The 24,049-nt window shown below is 42.9% G+C and overlaps 1 protein-coding gene across 3 annotated transcripts in view; it reads left to right on the top strand.

The window, feature by feature from the left end:
* LOC133411246 (xenotropic and polytropic retrovirus receptor 1 homolog) overlaps positions 1-23,844 on the top strand; it is a 230,488-nt gene extending 206,644 nt beyond the window's left edge. For all 3 annotated transcript variants that reach the window (XM_061693346.1, XM_061693345.1, XM_061693344.1), the window contains one exon: positions 21,551-23,844. In XM_061693346.1, coding sequence (XP_061549330.1) covers positions 21,551-21,605 — 55 coding nt within the window. In that variant the 3' untranslated portion in view covers positions 21,606-23,844. The remainder of the gene's footprint in view (positions 1-21,550) is intronic.
* Positions 23,845-24,049: the final 205 nt, after the last annotated feature.

The following is a 24,049-nucleotide window of genomic DNA, read 5'->3' as shown; positions in this document are numbered from 1 at the left end:
GTGGCTATCAGCTCTTCGTTCAACATCATCATCCCCGAACTCCTCTCCTCCAAACTTCTCCATCTCAGCGTCTCACATGCCATCTGCCAGTGGATTTACAACTTCCTGACGGACACCACCTCATCCACATCCACCACCAGTACCGGGGCGCCCCAAGAATGTGTCCTCTCTCCGCTGCTCTTCTCTCTCTAAACGAACGACTGCACCTGCACCAACACACCCGGCTGTCAAACTCCTGAAGTTTGTAGATGACACCACAGTCATTGGCCTCATCAAAGACGGTGACGAGTTTGCGTATCGACAGGAAGTGGAGTGGTTGGAGTTGTGGTGCGGCCGACACAACCTGGAGATGGTCGTGGACTTCAGGAAGCATCCTTAGCCACAGCTGCCCCTCACGCTGTCCAACTGCCCTGTGTCAACGGTCAAGACCTTCAAGTTCCTGGGAATTACAGTCTCTCATGACCTGAACTGGGAGCTCAACATCAGCTCCATCCTCAAAAAGGCCCAGCAGCGGATGTACTTCCTGCGGCTTCTGAGGAAGCACGGTCTGCTAGAGGAGCTGTTGAGGCAGTTCTACACAGCAGTCATCGAATCAGTCTTGTGCTCTTCCATCACAGTCTGGTTTGGTGCTGTTACAAAAAAAGACAAACTCAGACTGCAACGGACAATCAAAACTGCTGAAAAGATTGTTGGTACCCCCTACCCACCCTTGAGGACTTGCACGCTGCCAGAACTGAGACAAGAGCATCCAAAATCCTCTTGGACCCTCCACATCACGTCACCACCTCTTCCAGCTCCTTCCCTCATGTAGGCGCTATAGAACAATGCAAACTCGAACTAGCAGACATTCCAACAGCATCTTCCCTCTTGCAATCAACTTCTTAAACACCTAACCTACAATTCCATTGCAACAGCTTTATCCCTCTTGCCAATAACTTCTTAAACCGTTAACGTACATTTCCATTGTAACACACTGCCAGTTTTGTCTTGAGATTGTTGTCACATCTCTGTCGGGCCAATTATGCATTTTCCATGTCCTCACTGTAGTAGTCTCGCCACTTTGCACTAATTGCATATGTGTTGTTGATCAAAACTGGCCACTCATGTGCTTGAGAAGTATCTGCACCATTTGCACAATTTACCTTGTTCCAGATTATCGCACTGCTCGTCACTTTAAACTGCTTAAATTTCTTGAAGTCTCTGCGGCACTTACACAATTGTCACTGTCCCAGACTATTGCTCTATTAGTCATTTCAAACCGCTCTAAATTGCTAAAGGACTGTAGCATTTGCACAATTGTCCAAAAAAATTTACCGGCATTGCCACTGAGCAATGAAAGGTACCTTTCATTTCTCAGTGACTCTCCGTACTGTGTTTTTATGTTTTTATGGCTCATAAGTATTTTCTGTCAAATGGCTGTCTGTTGTCGTACTAGACCAGCTCCAACTACCGGAGACAAATTTCTCGTATGTTTTTGACATACTTGGTAAATAAAGATGATTCTGATTTAGAATGAATTCTGATTCACTAACACGTACGGTGGTGGAAAGAAAATTGGCCAGTACGCACATGTCATGAACATGATGGGGACTTTGCAAATATGCTCAACTTGTGCGCAGAGTCAGAACATTTCTGTGGATTAGTGAATTAGGCCCATTGAAAGGTCTTTTTCCCATTTTGCGATTGTTAAGTGTATTAGATTAGTAGACTTTACATCTGATTGGCCTGATTGGTATCGGGCCGATAATTAGCATTTTATGCTGATCGTCTGATCGGTTTTAATGTCATAATTCGCAGATTGATCAGCTCCGCAAAATACATTTACTCCACGTCCCCTTCGTTTCCAATATATTTTAATCCAAAAGCTGTTTTATTTTTAGCCTTGTCCCATGTTATTTGACGTAGTCAAAGGTAAGTAAAAAAGGTAGGTAAAAATCTGACAGCCAATAAAGTTATTTAAAAAAATATTCGGCGGTGTGGGACAGACAACACGTAATGACAGACTACAGGACAAATATGGTCTTTCATGATTGCACTATGTCAGACTACTGCAATAAAATCCGATACCACCGCATCCTGTATTTACGATCACTGGGTTTTATCTTGACAACTCAAATGCGAACGGATACACTCGTTACCACGACCACGACAACAACAATCGATCGCTTTGTGTGTATTATAAGAACAAAATGGGGGAAAATGTCTGCTGGTAGTCACTGGTGCTAGGTAGAGGACTTTCATTCAAGGCTTCCTTGAGGTATGTTCACATACTTTTAATACGATACGGCTCGCAAGCAGGCAACAAAACGTAATGTAGCCAAGAAAGCTAGTGTTAGCACTCACGGTTGTACCGGCGTTCTGTCGAATCATGCGCTAAAATCTCGGTGTGTGTGTGAAGTAATTTAATTACAATAAAGTCATTTAATTACAGTCAGTTAGCTCCCATTTCTGTCATGTTGTAATGTTGGTTTGACCAGACTGATTAGAATACATGACCTGAATAGAGAATACTTGAAGATACTCAGTATACAGTACACCATCCATCCATTATCTGAGCCGCTTATCCTCACAAGGGTCGCAGGTGCGCTGGAGCCTATCCCAGCTATCACCGGGCAGGAGGTGTGGTACACCCTGAACAGGACACACATAAACAAACAACCATCCCTCACCGGAAACGAATCTGACTTACTGCCGGCAATGCGGTCTAAGCTCTGATACCGGTCGTACAGGGACCGAACAGCCCGTATCAGGGGGTTCGGTACCCCATACTCCCGAAGCACCCCCCACAGCACTCCACGAGGGACACGGTCAAACGCCTTCACCAAGTCCACAAAACACATGTAGACTGGTTGTGCGAACTCCCACACACCCTCGAGGACCCTGCCAAAGGTGTAGAGCTGGTCCACTGTTCCACGGCCAGGGCAAAAACCACACTGCTCCTCCTGAATCTGAGATTCGACTTCCCGACGGACCCTCCTCTCCAGCACCCCTGAATAGACCTTACCAGGGAGGCTGAGGAGTGTGATCCCCCTGTAGTTGGAACACACCCATCCGGTCCCCCTTCTTAAAAAGGGGGACCACCACCCCAGTCTGCCAATCCAGAGGCAGTGTCCCCTATGTCCACGCGATGTTGCTGAGGGTTGTCAACCAGGACAGCCCCACAACATCCAGAGCCTTTAGGGAATCCGGGCGAATCTCATCCACCCCCGGGGCCTTGCCACAGAGGAGCTTTTTAATCACCTCGGTGACCTCAACCCCAGAGATGGGAGAGCCCGCCTCAGAGAACCTAGACTCTGTTTCCTCTTTTCTTTATTGCCAAAAATAATTATCTCAGTTTTTTGTGGTTTAATTGAAGAAAATTTGGGGTCATCCAATTATTTAGCTGTTTTAGACACGTCACCTCAATTGAAGTGTAGTCATCTGGAGACACTGCTAGATGTAACTGTGTGTCATCTGCATAGCTATGACAGTAAAAATTAAAGTTCTGAAGAATTTGACTGAAGGGTAGCATATACAGGCTGAACAGGATGGGTCCAAGAACTGACCCTTGAGGGACCCCATAGGTTTTTTAGAAGAGGCTTAATGGCAGCTACTTTAAGAGCTTTCGGAAACTCGCCTGACTGAAGTGAGCAATTGATTATTTGCTGCAAATCAGCTAGCACAGACTTCGCAATAGCTTTGAAAATGTCAGCCGGTATTGAGTCAAGACAGCTCGTTGGTGGTTTCAGCTGCTGAACCGTTTTCTCAACAGTTTTTTGGTCAACTGGATCAAATTCTGACATGGTAATAGAGTTTTCTTGGGTGGCATCAGATGTAATATAATTATGTCATTTTGCTGATTTGTGATAAGATTTAACCTGATGTATTTGTTACACTAAAATATCAAGCAAATACATTACCTTTATCAGCTGTTAGGAGTTCTGGAGCTATCTGATTCGGGGGGGTTGTGAGCTTGTCAACCACAGCAAACAGAGTGCGAGTATTGTGGGGGTGATTCGGGAGTATGGGGTACTCAATCCCCTGATACGGGCTGTTCGGTCCCTGTACGACCAGTGTCTGAGTTTGGTCCGCATTGCCGGCAGTAAGGTTGGACTCTGCCAAGGCTGCCCTTAGTCAGCGATTCTGTTCATAGCTTTAATGGACAGAATTTCTAGGTGCAGCCGAGGCGTAGAGGGGGTCCAGTTTGGTGGCCTCAGTATTACGTCTTTGCTTTTTGGAGATGATGTGGTTCTGTTGCCTTCATCAGGCCGTGATCTCCAACTCTCACGGGAGCGGTTTGCAGCCGAGTGTGAAGCGGCTGGGATGAGAATCAGCATCACCAAATTTGAGACCATGGTCCTCAGTCGGAAAAGGGTGGAGTGCCCTCTCCAGGTCGGGGATGATATCCTTCCCCAAGTTCAAATATCTGGGGTGTTGTTCACGAGTGAGGGAAGAATGGAACGGGAGATCGACAGGCAGATCGGTGCAGCGTCTGCAGTGATGCGGACTTTGTATCGGTCCGTTGTGGTGAAGAATGAGCTAAGCCGAAAGGCGAAGCCCTCTATTTACCGGTCGATCTACGTTCCGTTCCGTTGGGTCGTTACCAAAAGGACAAGATCCCGGATACAAGCGGCCGAAATGAGTTACCTCCGCAGGTTGTCCGGGCTCTCCCTTAGAGATAGGGTGAGAAGCTCGGTCATCCGGGAGGGGCTAAGAGTCGAGCCACTGCTTCTCCACACTGAGAGGAGCCAGATGAGGTGGCTTGGGCATCTGATTAGGATGCCTCAGGACACCTCACTGGTGAGGTGTTCCGGGCACGTCCCACCGGGAGGAGACCCCAGGGACGACCCAGGATACGCTGGAGAGACGACGTCTCGGCTTGCCTGGGAACGCCTCGGGATCATCCCCTGGATAAAGTGGCTGTGGAGAGGGAAGTCTGGGCTTCCCTGCTAAAGCTACTGCCCCCGTGTGACCTGACCTCGGATAAGCAGAAGAAAATGGATGGATGGATGGATGGTAGAGCCACCCTGACTCAAGAAAAGGAAACAACTGTAAATGAAAGTATGCATGTTTTAGCACGTCTTTTTATTTCCATCCATCCATCCATTTTCTGAGCCGCTTCTCCTCACAAGGGTCGCGGGAGTGCTGGAGCCTATCCCAGCTGTCATCGGGCAGGAGGCGGGGTACACCCTGAACTGGTTGCCAGCCAATTGCAGGGCGTCTTTTTATTTATTTTTAATTTTTTTCCATAAAAGTGGGTTCCCTGGAAGGCAAGAACTATGTTCCAAAGCAATTCGTTTTTTGAGGACAACACCATTTTATAATGCTCCCGGCTCCACCAACCTTCAGGAAACATTGGCGCACCGCCGGTAGTGTTTCTTCTTCTTCGGTTTTGTGAAGTCCTGTGTGATCACGCAAGATTTCAAGTTCAGCATTACAACAGAATATTTGTGTGTTGTGTTCCTCCATCCATGCATCCATTTTCTGAGCCGCTTATGCTCACAAGGGTCACGGGAGTGCTGGAGCCTATCCCAGCTATCATCGGGGTTCTGTGTTGCTAATATTGGAGCACACCACACACAATTCAACCAAAACTGATTGGCCCAAAGCCAGATTTTTCATCATGTGTGGGGTCTGTCACAGATAAAAAAATATTTTAAGTTTGTAAAAATGTTTATTGTACCAGGCCTAAGTCTACAACATCCTGTACAAGACAGAATCATGCGATGCAGCATTATCACAATTGTCCAGAATCGATTAACCATTCTGCTGTCTTCCTCATGGATATCAAATTCGGTCGCCATCTTCGTTCATGTCATGTTGCTTGCCGCCACTCGTGTACGTGCCATGTTGCTTGTCAAAACAGCTCAGGCAGTCTGTGTATGAACAGACAATACAATTAAGAACAATGATCTACAACATCTACATGTTTGTTATGTAAAACCCATTCCATGCAGTTAATGTATTAACGGAAAATTAATGTATCCTGGGCACTTATATTGTAAATTAACTTGGTAAACACGATAGTCAACAAAAGAGTAATCCTGAAACTGATGTTAATGACAAGTTATGGTGCCTCCAATTAGTGAGAAATGTATAGATAAATTGCTTCACAAATCCCACTAAGATTAATGAAATTTGCTAACAAACCTTTTTTATTTATTTGTTATTGTTAAGCATCTGAGTGCCTTGATAAGCGCTATATAAGTGGTATGCATTATTGTTATTGTTAAAGTAACATTTTCAGTAATCATAGACTCAGTAAATTCATATGCAAGAATATACATTTTAGAAGAACAAAAATAATGCAAAATAATTTAAACAACTATAGGTTTTGGTATTCACACAGTACCCTAAAATTGTAGTTGTTATTTCGTCTGTTGTTGCCTGGGTGACTTGTGACCTCAAAAAAAAAACAAATGGGCTGCTTAACTTGCATGCAAGAACAACATAAAATGCTTGTACAACTGATAATAGAATGTTACTCACAAATCCTCATTTCAGTCAAGAGATGGCGGTTGAAAAAGAAGTGACCACTCATGCTATGGCGGATACATCTGAGCAGGTCTCTCACAAAAGCAGATTAGCCAAAGCCTAAACCTGACCAGCGAGACCACTTTGTATCCACAGCAGAGTCCAAAGAGAGTATCCATAGTTTGCTGTACATTGAAAGGTCACTATTTCATTTTGAATCGCATTTAAACCTGTATACTTTGCATCCAAAAGGCAAACAAAACGCTAGCATTAAAGTTAGCATGCTATGTCACTAATCGTGATTAGCATTTTTCTTTACTGCACAATACGTTCCTCAGAAAAACAACAAAAAAATACATCAAGTACTCACTTCCAGTCGGATTACAAATAGTCCAAAACTAACTCGTAGACTCTCCAGCCACTTATATTGTTACGAGAATTGCTTCTTCGGCGTTAGCTTGCTTCCCTGCTTAGAGCCACAGTGCAAAATGGACAATCATTGGACTGGTCTTTCGAGAGCGTTCCAGGTTAAACTACACCCACCACTACCTAATTAAAGGTGTGTCATCCAATGAAATTGAAGAAACCAAAAGATTGACATGTACAAGTTAGGTAATGAGAAAAAAAAAACTGTACCATCATTGAACATTTTACAAACTTGCTATGAACAAAAAAAACATTTATCAGAAAACAACAAAACAAAGTGGTTGAAGTAATTGACATGAAGAGAGTCCGCTTTATCAGAAATAATTGTCAATTAGACATAATATATCGTTATTATTTTGAACTATATGTAGTTTTATGGCGGCACGGTGGCCGACTGGTTAGAGCGTCAGCCTCACAGTTCTGAGGACCCGGGTTCAATCCCCGGCCCCGCCTGTGTGTAGTTTGCATGTTCTCCCCGTACCTGCGTGGGTTTTCTCCGGGCACTCCGGTTTCCTCCCACATCCCAAAAACATGCGTTAATTGGAGACTCTAAATTGCCCGTAGGTGTGACTGTGAGTGTGACTGGTTGTTTGTTTGTATGTGCCCTGCGACTGGCTGGCAACCAGTTCAGGGTGTACCCCGCCCCCTGCCCGATGACAGCTGGGATAGGCTCCAGCACGCCCGCGACCCTAGTGAGGAGAAGCGGCTCAGAAAATGGATGGATGGATGTAGTTTTATCCAACCAGTTTATCCGCCTCCTGCCCGATGAGGAGAAGTGGCTCAGAAAATGGATGGATAGTTTTATCGCTTTCACTTAGTTTACTCAGAAATAATGCTTTGTGTTCATTATTTGAGCCACGAATAATTTTTTGAGTGTATTTCGTTTACCTTTATTATTCACAATTCAGGAAAATAAAGACGAGAGTAACACTCCAGCTGCCACCATAAAAAAGTGCATTTCCAGCTGTTAAAAGGCTCTATAACAAGGGTCACCAACGTGGTCCACGGTAGCCCACAAGGAACCCCTGAGTAGCCTGCGGGCCTGCTCTAACAATAGCCGACTAGTGATTTTCCCCCACCATCGGAGCCAACGGACTTGTGATTTTCTAGCAACGTTGCATATTGATTTTTATTTGCCTTCTAATTATTGTGAGACGTTATTAATATGATCAGTGTCTTCATCCATCCATTTATTTTCCAAACCGCTTATCCTCACTTGGGTCGTAGGCATGCTGGAGCCAATCCCAGCTATCTTTGGCTGAGAGGCGGGGTAAACCCTGAACTGGTCACCAGGCAATCGTAGGGCACATATCAACAAACAACCATTTGCACTGACATTCACACAAGCAGTATATATTCAACATAATGTAATGTAGTATACTAAGAAAAAAATGCCTTTTAAATGTCACAACAATACAGAAGTACAATATGATTGAGATGTGATGTATAAATGTATTTTGTTGTGCAATAAATACTACTGTCGCGTCTCAAGGTTAGAATACATCCATATTTCATAAGGTTAATCTGTTAGGCGGCGGCACGGTGGGCGACTGGTTAGAGCGTCAGCCTCACAGTTCTGAGGACCCGGGTTCAATCCCCGGCCCCGCCTGTGCGGAGTTTGCATGTTCTCCCGTGCCTGCGTGGGTTTTCTCCGGGCACTCCGGTTTCCTCCCACATCCCAAAAACATGCATTAATTGGAGACTCTAAATTGCCCGTAGGTGTGAACGTGAGTGCAAATGGTTGTTTGTTTCTGTGTGCCCTGCGATTGGCTGGCAACCAGTTCAGGGTGTACCCCGCCTCCTGCCCGATGACAGCTGGGATTGGCTCCAGCACGCTCGCGACCCTAGTGAGGAGAAGCGGCTCAGAAAATGGATGGATGGATGAATCTGTTATGTTTGCTGATAAAAAAAAAATTGCTTTCCCAGTGGATATTTCATAGTGCAAACTGTTAAAATGTTTGTGATAAAATTGTCAGAGTGAAACATCTTTTCTTTAAGGATCATTTGGTTTGCCATAAATGTAAGAGCATCTTCCCAATCATAGACGATCTTTGATATAGTCTTCTCTCGGTAGAGGTCCAACTAGTGAACGTGAACTCTGAAAACGGCTCATAGCACGTTAAACTGTGCTCTAAACTTTGCAGCCTTGGAAAACTTTCTTCTTTTTACTATATCTATCTGATATTTGCATGAACACAAGAGACCTCCCATAAAAGCAAGATAAGAACGCCTTGTGTACGGAGCTTTCTTTATTAGTCCACTCGCTGTCTCCCTTCATATAGTTACGTGTTGTGAGGACAGCACAACTACAGTTGGAGCAATAACGGGGGGGGGTATTGCTCCTGAGCAAGCCGGCAGACATAATTTATAGATAGGGACTCGCGCTAGCCCCGTCGAACGTAGGAGCGCTGTTGTGTTATGATGATGATGATGTTAATTCCATTTGTATATCTAATTTATTATCCATTGAGCGAACATTGTAAAGGAACATATAGGAGTTCTGCAGGGGTTAGCGTTTACCTTAGCTGTTAGCCCACCGCAACAACTGTGCTTCTGCATGCGCCCAAACCGCCCCTGCTCGCTCCTGTGTTGGCTTGAGTTGCTATGAGACAGCTGCTTGTTAGGCCGTCTTGCCGAGAGCTGCTCTCCGAAGGATTTAAGCGTCGTAGTTCGGAACTCAAAGTCAATGGATGCTCGTAATTTGAACGTGCTGGCAATCCTATGCTACTACTATTTATTTACTCACTATAATTGACTTTTTTTGGTGTTGTAGGCGAAGAATTTTGGTAAAAAATATCCATGACTGTCGCAAGCCAATGCAAACGGCAGCCACTGGCGACTAGTGTGGCACAGAATGATGTGGTTCTTATCAGTCCAGTTTTATCCGGATCGTACTGTTTAGCGTGATGTCATTTTTTTTTCCCAATATCGAGCCGATAGTTGTCAGACCGATATTTATCGTGCATTCCTAATAATCAACAGAATGACAAGATAGTATAGGTTGTAAAAAACACATTTTAAAGAGCCTATTTAGTTTTTATGCCAGGAGATCATGAGAGACCAGGGGATGAAGCTTTGGTCGCTGACTAAATACAAGATGGTGGACAAGCAAGAGGCCGAGGGATGCTTGGTGGGCAGAAGGCGGAGTGGTTCAGTGTGGGGTTGGAAAGGTTTTAAATCAGGGGTGTGAAACTGTCCTTTTTCAAATCTGCAGTAGAAGTTATTCAAGTCGTTGGGTAGTGTGATATTGTTCTCAGCTTGGGGGGATCATCGCTTATAATTAGTCAGCGATTGGAATGCATGCCAGACTGATTTAGAGTCGTTTGCGCTAAACTGTTTTTCCAACTTTGCTGCATAGTTCCTCTTTGCTATGTTAATTTATTTAGTCAGCTGGTTTCTAGCTCGATTATACAGGGCCCTGTGCCCGCTCTGATATGCATCCTCCTTAGCTTGGCGAAGCTGCTTAAGTTTAGCAGTGAACCACGGCTTGTTGTTGTTGAATGTGCGAAATGATTTTGTTGGTACACACACATCTTCACAGAAATGGATATAGGATGTAAGACTGTCCGTATATTCATCCAGGCTGTCAGCTGAATTTTCAAAGACACTCCAGTCTGTGCAGTCTAAACAGCTTTGAAGTTCCTTCTTTGCTTCATTGGTCCACTTTTTCACTGTTTTCACTGTAGGCTTCGCGCATTTAAGTTTTTGCCTGTACGTCGTATTAAGTGAATTAAGCAGTGATCAGACGAGCCCAGGGCTGCACGAGGTATACCACGGTAAGCGTTTTTTACCGTTGTGTAGAAGTGATCTAAAATATTATTTTCCCTGGTAGGACAGTCGATGTGCTGCTTGTATTTAGGGAGTTTGTGGTTCAGTTTAGCTTTGTTAAAGTCCCCGAGAATAATGAGGGGTGAGTCCGGGTGGTTTTTTTTCAATTTCGTTGACTTTTTCGGCGAGCGTTAGCAATGTTCGTGTTAGCTTGAGGCGGAATGTAGACTCCAGCCAGTATGAATGATGCGAACTCACGTGGCGAGTAGAATGGCTTACAGTTCAAAAACAGCGACTCCAAATGCGGGCTGCAGTGTGTGCTGAGCTCCGTGATGTCCGTACACCATTTTTCGTTGATATAGAGGCATATCCCGCCGCCCTTTGTTTTCCCCGATGATTCCATGTCGCGGTCCGCTCGATGAATGTGGAAGCCGGGAAGCATGACAGCACCATCGGGTACAGCGTCGCAAAGCCAGGTCTCCGTGAAGCACCTGGCCGCGGAACGTCCGAAGTCTTTACTGGTCTTTAACAGAAGATGAAGCTCGTCCATTTTGTTGGGTAGGGAGTGTACATTTGCGAGGTGGATCGACGGGAATGCCAATTTGTGTCCTCTCTTGCGAAGTTTCACCGCCACGCTTCCCTCTGTGGCGCCGTTTCCGTCTCCATGCGCCGAAAACCGCGGACGCCGCTCCGGTGAGTAACTCGGGAAAAAAACTGAGCGGATTTGCGAAAGTTGGTGACAGAAAGTCCGGAGTAGCCTCCTTGATGGTTAGCAGGTGTCCCCTTGTGTAAGTGAGTCGTGTAAGGTCTCCAAAGACGGACGAAAAACACAAAAACAATACTAGAGAACGCGTTACCGAGGCGACCACACTGGTTAGCGCCATCTTGCTCAGGTAACGGCGAATTATCAGCCCTTATCACTGATTAATGTAGATATCAAGATTATCTCGAAAACCTTCGCAGCGAGACTTGAAAAGGTACTTCCGGCGATAATCCACTATGACTAAGACAGGCTTCATTAAAGGTAGAAGTTCCACAAATAATGTCATACGTCTGTTGAATTTAATAAACATGTTACAGCGTAAAAATCTAAACGCAATCATCATGTCACTTGACGCAGAGAAAGGTTTTGATAAAGTTAACTGGGCTTTCCTGTTTGCAGTCCTTAACTAATTTGGCTTTGGAGATTCATTTATACATTGGATAGCAACATTATACATTTCGCCGAAAGCGACAGTCACCAAAAATAGGATCAGTTCACAAACTTTTACATTACAAAGAGGAACCAGACAAGGATGTCCACTCTCACCAATGTTATTTGCAATATTCATCGAACCTCTTGCTGCTGCAAAATGTCAGAATGCTAATATTAAAGGTATCTGCTCACGAGTGGCAGAACACAAAATCAATCTATATGCTGATGACATTCTTCTTTACTTACAGGAACCTAAGTATTCTCTTCAGGCAGTCTTCAATCTCATTAAAACATTTTCACAAATATCAGACTACTCTATTAACTGGACAAAATCAACAATACTCCCAATAACAGCAAACTCATGGACTCCTGCAGATCAAATCCCAGATTACCCTTGTCCTATAGGAAACATTAAGTATTTAGGTATCAATATTTCATCAAAACTCACAGAGCCACTTCTGGGGCAAAAAAATCTCAGCTGATTTAAGAAGCTGGAATCACTTGCCGATATCATTACTGGGAAGAATAGCTACAATAAAAATGAAAACCTTACCTCAAATAAATTATTTATTTTCAATGATTCCATTTAAGACCACATTTAAATGGTTTAAAACCTTAGATTCTGCTGTAATACAATTTTATTCTAAAAATAAGAAAAACAGAATCAGTCTATCCACTCTTCAGAAAAGTAAACAGGAGGGAAGCCTAAATGCTCCCAACTTTAAACACTTTTATTTAGCTAACCAATTACAATACCTCATCAAATGGTTGCACCACAGTGAGGCGTGTGATTCTTGTCTAGAATTGGAACAAACAGACTGCAACAACACCAAACTACCAAAACTCCCATTTATTTCTTCTAGTCTTAAACGCCATAAATGTTTCAAGAATCCAATAATCGCATCCACCTTAATGGCTTGGTGGCAAAGTTTAGAATCGAAAGGATCTCAATTAGCTCCCTGTATGCTCTCCCCAATCTGTCATAATCCAGATTTCGAAATTAATAATATACCCCTTCATTTTAGTACATGGTAACAACATGGAATTAACCACCTACAACAACTATTTAACAATAATGTTTTTAGGACACGTGATGAACTGTTCCAAGAATTCCAAATAACAGCCGGAAATATTTCTTCAATACAAAGCAGCAATTAAAAGCAGCATTTAAAAAATAATAATAACAACACTCCAGAGCACCCTCGAACTGCTGGAGTTTGTCAAGCAAATAAGGAAGCTTCTCCTGCAAAGTAAAAGAAATCTCTCAATAGTTTATAAATTAATTTCATGTACTAAATCAATGCATTTACCAATCACCAAATGGGAAGAAGACATCGCCATGTCTGCTGACCATAGCAACTGGATACAGATTTGTAACAATATGTTTACAATGACAAAAAACACAAATCTACAGCTTATACAAAATAAAGTGCTCCATAGAACACGCTTTACTCAGTACACTATGCATAAAATGGGTTTCTCTCCATCTAATATATGCGTGCAATGCACCAAAAATACCCCAGACACCTATTTTCATGCTATATGGGAATGTACACCAATTCAATGCTTTTGGTCTTTGGTTATACAAAAACTCTCGTATATTTTGAACTGCAGGATTCCACTTTCCCCTAGATTGTGCATACATGACGACTTAAGCATACTCGACCCCCCCCAAAAAATATTCACAATCATTACTTCTCGCGTTAGCTACAGCTAAGAAAGCAATTCTATTATACTGGGGGAAAAAACAAGCTATTAACATCAATCAGTGGCTAAATCTCATCATAGAATATATTGGATTAGAAAAAATATCAGCAGAACGAAAAAAATTATATTGTATATATACGTAAATAGCTGGTCACCTTTCGTCAAATTGCTAAATCGAGACTATTGATTCCTTTGCCTGGGTAGGGTGCCATTTGACAATAGCAAGACTATTTTCAAGTGTGAAAGTAAACAATGGAATTCTGTATTCTTTGTTGTCGAGGTCGTTGTTGTTTTTTTACTATTCTATTCATTTTTAGGCGGCACGGTGGCCGACTGGTTAGAGCGTCAGCCTCACATTTCTGAGGACCAGGGTTCAATCCCCGGCCCCGCCTGTGTGGAGTTTGCATGTTCTCCCTGTGCCTGCGTGGGTTTTCTCCGGGCACTCCGGTTTCCTCCCAGATCCCAAAAACATGCATTAATTGGAGACTCTTAATTGCCCGTAGGTGTGACTGAGTGCGAATGGTTGTTTGTTTGGATGTGCCCTGCGATTGGCTGGCAACCAGTTCAGGGTGTACCCCGCCTCCTGTCCGATGATAACTGGGATAGGCTCCAGCACGCCCGTGATCCTAGTGAGGAGAAGCGGTTCAGAAAATGGATGGATATATTTTTTTTATTTTTATATTCACACATTTTCGATCGGTTTGCATGGTGAGAGGACACATGCATCGTGTGGGGATCTTCTCCTCTTGTCCCTGTGTTTGCTGTTCCGGCGTCTGTGGTCCCGGGACTTTTTTTCCCACACTCCTTTCTGATTTCGGGGTTGGGGAACCACTGGGGCGACCTCCTGGGGAGTATTGGTGGTGTGATGGTGACTCGCCCCTTCGCATCTCAATGTATTCCTTTCGCCTCTCCTTGGTCCTCTCAGTGTCCCACTTCTTCTTAGCTAACCTATTTCCGTATGATTTCCTGAAGTGTGAGGTTCTACCACCAAGTCTCCTCTCCTTTCCTGCCAGAATATACACCAAGTACTCTCCTGCCTGCCTCTCTGATCACCTTGGCTGTAGTGGTCCAGTCTTCTGGTCCAGTCTTCTGGACCAGTCTTCTGGACCTCTACACGCCCATCCTGTCCACCGAGAGCCTGTCTCACCTCTTCCCGAAAAGCTGCACAACACTCGTGTCTCAGCTTCCACCACAGGGTTATTTACTCTGCCTTTGTCTTAATCCTCCTAATCTTCCTCCCTACCACCAGAGTCATTTTACACACCACCATCCTATGCTGTCGAGCCACAGTGTCCCCTACCACTACCTTACAGTCGGTAACCTCCTTCAGATTACATCGTCTGCACAAGATGTAATCCACTTGCGTGCTTCTACCGCCGCTTTTCTGGGTCACCCTATGTTCCTGCCTCTTCTAGAAAAAAGTGTTCACTACAACCATTTCCATCCTTTTTGCAAAGTCTACGACCATCTGTCCCTCCAAGTTCCTTTCCTGGATGCCGTACTTACCCATCACTTCTTCGTCACCCCTATTTCCTTCACCAACATGTCCGTTACAATCTGCACCAATCACGACTCTCTCTCTGTCTGGGATGCTCAGAACTACTTCGTCTAGCTCCTTCCAGAATTTCTCTTTCACCTCTAAGTCACATCCTACCTGTGGGGCATAGCCACTAATCACATTATACATAACACCCTCAATTTCAAGTTTTAGCCTCATCACTTGATCGGATACTCTTTTCACCTCCAAGACATTCTTAGCCAACTCTTCTTTTAAAATAACCCGACTCCATTTCTCTTCCCATCTACACCATGGTAAAATAATTTAAGCCCTGCCCCTAAACTTCTAGCCTTACTGCCTTTCCACCTGGTCTCCTGGACACACAATATATCGACCTTTCTTCTAATCGTCATGTCAACCAACTCCCGAGATTTTCCTGTCACAGTCCCAACATTCAAAGTCCCCACATTCAGTTCTAGGCTCTGTGCTTTTCTCTTCTCTTTCTGCCAAAGAACCCGCTTTCCACCTCTTCTTCTTCGACTTTGACCCACAGTAGCTGAATTTCCACCGGCGCCCTGCAGGTTGATGGCGCCGGTGGCAGATGTTGTTGACCCCGGCCACGACCGATCCGGTATGGAATTCTTTGGATGAATGCTCATATTTGTTTGGCAAAGTTTTAAGCCGGATGCCCTTCCTGACGCATCCCTCTGCATTTATCCGGGCTTGGGACCGGCCTACAGTTTGCACTGGCTTGTGCCCCTCATAGGGCTGCATTTCAACTGATCGACTCTTGATTCTCAATAAGAACTAAAAAACTGTATGTACCTTTTATAAAACAACCTATTTCGAAATCTTTTTTAATTTTCATAAATTTCCACATCCATCTGAAAATCTTGAAAGGCTTAACTGACTCATCATATCATACAAACAAAAGTGGGAACTTTTTGGAATTAAAGTGCAGCTATCCTCCTGCCTTGTAAAAGTATACAGGCAGATTGACAGAGTGAAACAAAAAATAAAGGACACATATCCACAGTAAGTGCAAAATAGAAGCTCAAATTTGCCACTTATTGTTACTCAGTAGCTTGCCATAAAAAGCAATTTATGAGGGTTGCATTAGTCTGCACAAAGAATTAGCAACCCCCTCTCCAGCTATTAGCATGGATCAAATTATCTTGTAGTTTACATCTCACGAAAGAAGTGACTTTCAGCTTTTCCTTGTCAGGGGGTCGCCACCACACCGAGTCACTCATATTATTTGTTTGTCCTTTGCTCTGGGCTTCACACTTCACACAAAACATTCACACTTGGGGGTGACGACACTTCTGTTGGCACCCCCAACAGAAGTGTCGTCTTTATTATATTATTATGCTGCACACAAATTATTCCATTTGTGTGCAGCATAATAGCTAAATGCTGCGTCACCATGTTTGCTTTGGAATGTGTACTCCATTATTTGACTTGTCTGTAGATCTCAGAGCCCAACTGGGTTTATATTCCGTTAACATTTCTTTCATGTATTCAGGATCTAAACCATTTAGTGATTTATAGACCAGTAGCAGAACTTTAAAATCTATTCTAAAGCTGTCTGGAAGCCAGTGTAAAGACTTTAGAATTGGAGTAATATGCTCAGACCTCTTTGTTCTTTGTTCTGGTATGCCGTATTCTGAATGAGCTGCAGCTGTTTAATTATCTTTTTGGGGATTCCAGTCAGAAGACCAACCATTACAACAGTCAAGTTTACTTGATATAAAAGCATGGATGAGCTTCTCCTGGTCTGCTTGGCACATGCAAGCCTTCACTCTGGATATGTTCTTCAGATGGTAGAAGGCAGTTTTAGTAATTGATTTGATATGACTGTTGAAAGTCAGGTACACCAAGGTTTCGGACTTGGTCTTTGGTTTTTAAAGAGAGTGACTCCAGGTATTTACTCACAGCAATCCTTTTTTCTTTATTGCCAAAAACAATTATTTAAGTTTTGTTGTGGTTTAATTGAAGACTATTTTGGCTCATCCAGTTATCTGTTTTAGACAGTGACACAACAACTTAGCACGTTCATCTCACTTTAACTGTAGTCATCTGGAGAGACTGCTAGATATAACATCATCTGCATAGCTATTCGATGAGATCGAACATTTCCAATGGTTACAAAATACCTCCATTCCTCCAGGTAGGACCTGAACAATTTAAGGACTGTTCCATTAAGTCCGACCCACGTTTCCAACTTGTTCACCAGTATATTATGATCTACCATGTCAGAAGCCGCACTGAGGTCCAACAAGACCAGAATTGACACCTTTCCCAAGTCAGTATTCAACCTTAGATCAGTTAGCACTTTGATTAGAGCAGATTCTTTACCGTGATGAGTTCTGAAACCTGATTGAAATTTGTCAAAAAGTCCTTTTAAGATAGAAATTGCAGAGTTGATTAAAAATAACTTTCTCAACAATCTTGAATCTCTATGAAAAGGAGCTATGAAAGGGAGATTTGAGATGGGTTTATAGCTTGCTAACATGGAAGCGTCCAGCGTTCTATTTTTTAGAAGAGGCTTAATGGCAGCTACTTTGAGATCTTTAGGAAACTCACCTGACTGAAGTGAGCAATTGATAATTTGCTGCAAATCAGCTAGCACAGACTTCGCAATAGCTTTGAAAAAGTCAGATGATATTGAGTCAAGACAGCTCGTTGGTGGTTTCACCTGCTGAACCGTTTTCTCTACAGTTTTTTGGTCAACTGTGTCAAATTCTGACATGGTAATAGAGTTTTTCCTGGGTGGCTTCAGATGTAGGATCATTTTATCATTTTGCTGATTCGTGCTAATATTTAACCTGATGGATTGTATTTTTTCACTAAAATAACGAGAAAATTCATTGCATTTATCTGCTGTTCGGTGTTCTGGAGCTATCTGATTCGGGGGGGTTGTGAGCTTGTCAACCACAGAAAACAGGGCATTATTGTTGAAGTTCTTACTGATGATTTCAGAAAAGTGTTGCTGTCTCGCCCTGACTAACTCTTGGTTAAAATTACAAAGACTGTCTGTAGAGGTCATAGTCAATTTGGAGTTTAGCTTTTCTCCACTTACGTTCTGCTTTCCTCCACTTTGATTTAGAGGTCTTTACCATAATTGTGCTCCTCCACGGTGTTCGAGGTCTCCTAAAAATTGTCTTAGTTTTAATAGGCGACAGAAGTCATGACATTTGAGTTTTTCCAGGTGAAATTATCCAAAAATTAGTCATCAGCATTCACAGTTTGAGCCATAGCTATGATCTCCATAAACTTAGTGGCGGTACTCTCAATGTACCTTTGGGTCACCTTTAACTAAAAGAGAAAGATATTCAAAAGAGCTAAAATCACCCAGTATAATTTCTTCACACTGAAATAATGACTTAAAAATAACAGCAATACCACCGCCTTTTTTCCCTATTCGACACTTGTTCGTGAAATTAAAATTTGCTGGTGTTGCCGAATTTAAAATGGTATTACAGCTACTTTCTGTTAACCACGTTTCATTTAGTAACAAAAAGTCCAGATCATAGGTTGTAATGATGTCATTAATCGACATTGATTAATTACCCAGTGACCTGATATTGAAAAGAGCTAGTCTCGCAGAGATAACTGGAGACAATGGTTTGATAGATTCACATTTTATCCTCACTAAGTTTATAGTTCTATTTTTTTGTGTGTGCCATATTTCTTTGACCAGATTTCTGTCCCTTGTAATTACAGGGATGAAGAATGCTTGATCTCCATAGGGGTCTGACCTTTTCTGGTAAAGACCCTGCAGATATCAGTCAGATTTGCAGATAAGATTCTTCATGGGTGGAGGAGGGGCCCTTTGCATCTTAGTCAACGCTGGTTTCAGGCGAGGGGGAGTGGGAGGAAGATCTTTGCGTGGTGTGTGTTGGATTCCAATATTGACAATAGCCTTCATCCTGTCCGTCACACCTAACAGGGCATTTCGGCTAGTAGAGAGTGAGTTTTGCGTTGGGCGTTGCTCCAATGGGGGAGGGAGGGGTGTCGGAGATTCAAAGTGCGGCCTCATCTCATTCCTCATTCGTTCCTCCAATTGTTTGGATGACACTGAAGATTCCATCTGCACCTCATGTCGCCTTGTCTCTTGTTCTTCCCATTGTTTGGGAACAACTCCATCTTTTTGTCCTTCAGCCGTGTCAACAAGGCTAATGTTTAATGTGCACAGTAAAAAATGTTGGCAGCCAATAAATAAGCCCCTTGTCTATTTAGACAAAAAACATCTGCCTTGTAAATATGTCTGCTTCTGCTTATCAGAGGTCGGGTCACGGGGGCAGCCGCTTAAGCAGGGAAGCCCAGACTTCCAGCTCCCCAGCCACTTTGTCCAGCTCTTCCGGAGGGATCCCGAGGCATTCCCAGACCATCTGAGAGTCTCTCAACCGTGTTTTAGATCGTCTCCGTGGCTTCCTCCCTGGGGGACATGCCCGGAACACCTCACCAAGGAGGCATCCAGTGGGCATCCTAACCAGATGTCAGAGCCACCTCATCTGGCTCCTCGTAATGTAGAGGAGCAACGGCTTGACTCTGAGCCCTTCCCGGATAACCGAGCTTCTCACCCATCTCTCAGGGAGAGCCTGGACACCCTGCGTAGGAAATTCATTTCGGACGCTTGTATCCGCGATCTTGTTCTTGCGGTCACGATCCACAGCTCGTGACCACAGAGATGAGGATAGGAACAGAGATAGACCGGTAAATCGAGCGCTTCACATTTCGGCTCAGTTCTTTCTTCACCACGACAGACTGATACAGAGTCCGCATTGTTGCAGACATTGCAGCTTAACCCTCTCTGCCTACGAATGTGTCTGCTCTCCCTTCTGGTCAGATCGGAAGGAGGAAAAAAGGCACCTCTGCTCTCCTTTTTTACATAAAAGAGGCTGCGTGTTAAGCACATGACAGCCTCGTCTTGGCAAGCAGTTAAATCTTATTGCCGTGCCACTAACTCCCGCCCCACCACACACACACAAGCACGCTCACACAAGCATGCACACATCCACAAGCTAATTACCAATAATGAACAGAGATGCGGGTGTTGAGACCTTGACTTTTCAAAACCACAGTACACCTTCAACACAGCAATCGGCCCTTGCAGAGAGGTGGCCCATTGAGGTACACTTTTTTTATTAATGGTAAAGCCAAAAGTGTATCAGGTACAGACATAAAGAGCTTCATAAAAATCGTGTGAGTTGTGCTATTTACGTGTTGCCCTTCAAACTCTGCGGATACAAGTGCATAAACGTTCCTTACTACTCATTACAATCTTGTCTTTATACAATCATCATAACAGTAAAAACATGCAATACTTCTGACAGTTTCACAAATTCTTACATATTCATTCATATCTTATTAATGACACCATTCATTTTGCTGTCTGCTATTGTGTGTATGGAAAATGGCTGCCTCATCCTGGCATTTCAGCTCACTGATCCCTCTGGTGTATTGCAACAATTATCAATAGACGTTTTAATAGATATTGATTTTGTAGATAAGAGGCTTTCTCCAGTGGCATCTTTAGAGTTAAAGACAGCTTGAGTGACAAAGAAGGACTAATTGTAAAAGAGCCAAAAAAGAAACTGAGGAGGCTAAGTTGCATTTGTGTGAGTTTTCATGGAAAAGGCACATTAAGCCATCCATCCATTTTCTGAGCCGCTTCTCCTCACTAGGGTCGCGGGCATGCTGGAGCCTATCCCAGCTATCATCGGGCAGGAGACAGGGTACACCCTGAAGTGGTTGCCTGCCAATCGCAGGGAACATACAAACAAACAGCCATTCGCACTCACATTCACACCTACAGGCAATTTAGAGTTGCCAATTAAACTACCACGCATGTTTTTGGGATGTAGGAGGAAACCGGAGTATCCGGAGAAAACCCACGCAGGCACGGGGAGAACATGCAAACTCCACACGGGGGGCCGGGGATTGAACCCCGGTCCTCAGAACTGTGAGGCAGACGCTCTAGCCAGTCGCTCACCGTGCTGCCGGCACATTAAGCAATAAGAGAAAAATCCTATATAGCCACAAATGTACGGTACTTAGGATCTTCAGAAAACATCTTGCAAAATGTTAAACTTCATTTAGGACACTTAACGGTAAAGGCATCTTGGTATTAAATAATGTGTTTTCTTTGAAACAATTATGACCTTTTGATGGATAACAACTGCCACTAATTCAAATACTCATATCAGTCAAATTCATTGATGTTTAAAAGGAAATTCATTGGGCCATGTCCTTACCGTTATTGATCAAATTATTTGAAAATGAACCATATGTACAATATTTTAACGCTTTAAGGTGTCTTGAAAGTTCTCCATGCCTCCATAACAACCATCAATTGCTACCATATGGTGCGATATATCAGCAGTAAAGTCCTAATAATACAACATATTTGTTTTATTTGTAAATATTGGCAATTAAAATATATTACTCGAGACGGTGACTTAATGTCAATTGTACTAATTTCTCCTTTTTCCCTCCAGATCCAAGACCCGTGACACCAAAATTTTGATGGATGATACAGACGATGACTCCTGACATCAGGCCACGCCCCTTGCCTGGGTCCAGAATTTATTCAAAGGGGGAAACGCTTCCTCCTAACTAAGGAATTACCCAGCAAGTTGGGTGTTGAACTCACCTGAGTTTAAGACTCTCATGCCTACGGAAACTTCTCAATGCACGAGTCTCTGCACAGGCTCAGCGCTATTTCAAAAGAGAATAAGCAGAATTGCGAGTGCAAGCAAAACTGTCACTGACTACTTTTACCTGTAATTTACCTTCACTTATACCTTCAAGAATCTGACCTCCCCCTCCCAGTGAGTGGAACTCTATTATCTCTGTCCTCAACTAACCCCAGATGTTTTAAATTACACCCGCTCCTCAACATTCCTCTCCTCCAATCATGAACAATCCAGGTTTTTGAAACCGAACCAGACATCTCTGACATGATGTGTATGTACTCCACTTGGATGCACTTCGACCATTTAGGCAGAGACTGACTTCAAAGCGACTCCTGCAAAAAGCACCTGAGTTGACACCTGTCTCAGGTTCATACATGCGTTAGACATATACACTCCATAGAAGAATGCATATTTGAGGAACATTTTACTTAGTGTTCACCATCACAGATTTAAAAGGATGGGCTTAAATGGAATATGATGAACACACACGCGACAAATAGAACTTATTTGTAACTGTGGTTATGAGTAGAAAATGGACAAAAGTAAACTGAAGAAAAAGGGTTTTGAAATGTTAATCATAGTTCCATGAACGTCATCTTCCTCGCTTTCCAAACACCCAATCATGTCTGAAATAATATATACATAAGCCTAAGTGTATTAGTAGAATGTATGTTACATACAGGTTATGTGACTGTAGGCAAATAAATTCGGAGATGCGTGCTATGAAGTCAAACCTTTTTTACAATAATTGTATGGTTTAACAAATGAAAAATATATGACCTATTAAGACAGGATTATTAGGGCCCAAGCAATGACCGCTGCAAGGGACCTATTATTATTATTATTATTATTACAACTACTACTACTTAATTTATAGCACTTTTCAAGGGACCCAAGAACATTTAATAGTATATGTATCACTCTGTTCATCTTTTCATAATCACCTGCAACTTGGAAACAACGAAAGGCTAGATGTGGGCATGTCATCTTACTTCATAAATGGGTAAATGCCAACACAATTTCTCAGATCATGTTCATGTGTTGTCCTTTCCTTAACTTTGTGAGTGGTCATCTGAGTCACGAGTTAAATGTTTATTGTCATTGTATAATAATAAGATGGTTTCTGTTGAAGTCATGTCTTGGTTACTGATAGCTTATTGAGTGCCATTTGCCTTAGATGTAGAGATGTAACCTCTGGAAGGTGTCAGGTGCCATAGCTGGTCCCACCCTCACCCAACCCCAAGTCCCCTGTTTCTGCATTTGTCTGTGAATGATGAGCCTTTCCTTCTGGTGACATAACTCACAATTATTCATTCTTGTGGAAATGGGTGAACACTTTAGATTTGGTCCTTTAAAGGCAGAAAGGCAAATGCAGCGCATTTAGTTAAATTTCTTGAGAACTCGTACAATCTATCCTCCTCTGGACCAATGAGGGCCTACAAAATCCGTTTTTAATCATTCCTGATTCAGTTTTCTTATATTTAATGACAACATTTTTGGGCAGTTGTGTTTTCTGTAGAGCATTTTTATTTGACAGTAAAATTGTTTGTGTGATTATAATTACTAAAATGCAATCAATTCCTATACAATCATTTTATAGTGACATGAATAATTAAATACAGAACCACAGCACACAATTAAGAAAAGGTGAAAATACATTATGAATTTTCCGTTGACATCATTTCATGTTAGTTAAATTTTTTCAGTTGCAAGAAACTGAAATTGTTCAACATAGCGCAGCATAATGTAAATCTACCCTTTTGCAGTATTAACTTTGTTGTCGGGTGTTTAATATCTTCAAATGTTTAAGATGACTTTGGGCTCGCAAATTATGGCTTCCTAAAAAGAACGAGTAGTTATGAGCCATGAATCCTGTACTTTATGTTTATGCACCTTTTAGGATAGGTAGCATGGTCAAACGTCATGTGTCCAAAAAGATCAGTATGTGTTGTCTCAACATTGCATTGTTTAAAAGAAGAACAGGACAGGAATTTGATTCCAGTCACAGATGTGTATCTAATAAGCTAACAGTTATTATCGCAGTATGTTAAACAGATGAGAAAATGCATTTGATAAATAAAAGCATTTTTATTTCATGTCTGGAGCAATTATATATTTTTCATGGACGTATAAAATATATCCATCCATCCATCCATTATCTGAACCGCTTCTCCTCACTAGGGTCGCGGGCGTGCTGGAGCCCATCCCAGCTATCATCGGGCAGGGGGCGGGGTAAACCCTGAACTGGTCGCCAGCCAATTGCAGGGCACATACAAACAAACAACCATTCGCACTCACATT

The sequence above is a fragment of the Phycodurus eques genome, chromosome 13 (genome assembly GCF_024500275.1).
Source record: "Phycodurus eques isolate BA_2022a chromosome 13, UOR_Pequ_1.1, whole genome shotgun sequence".
NCBI lineage: Eukaryota > Metazoa > Chordata > Actinopteri > Syngnathiformes > Syngnathidae > Phycodurus > Phycodurus eques.
The sequence above is the reverse complement of the archived record's forward strand: the minus strand, read 5'-3'. Positions and strand labels throughout refer to the sequence as shown.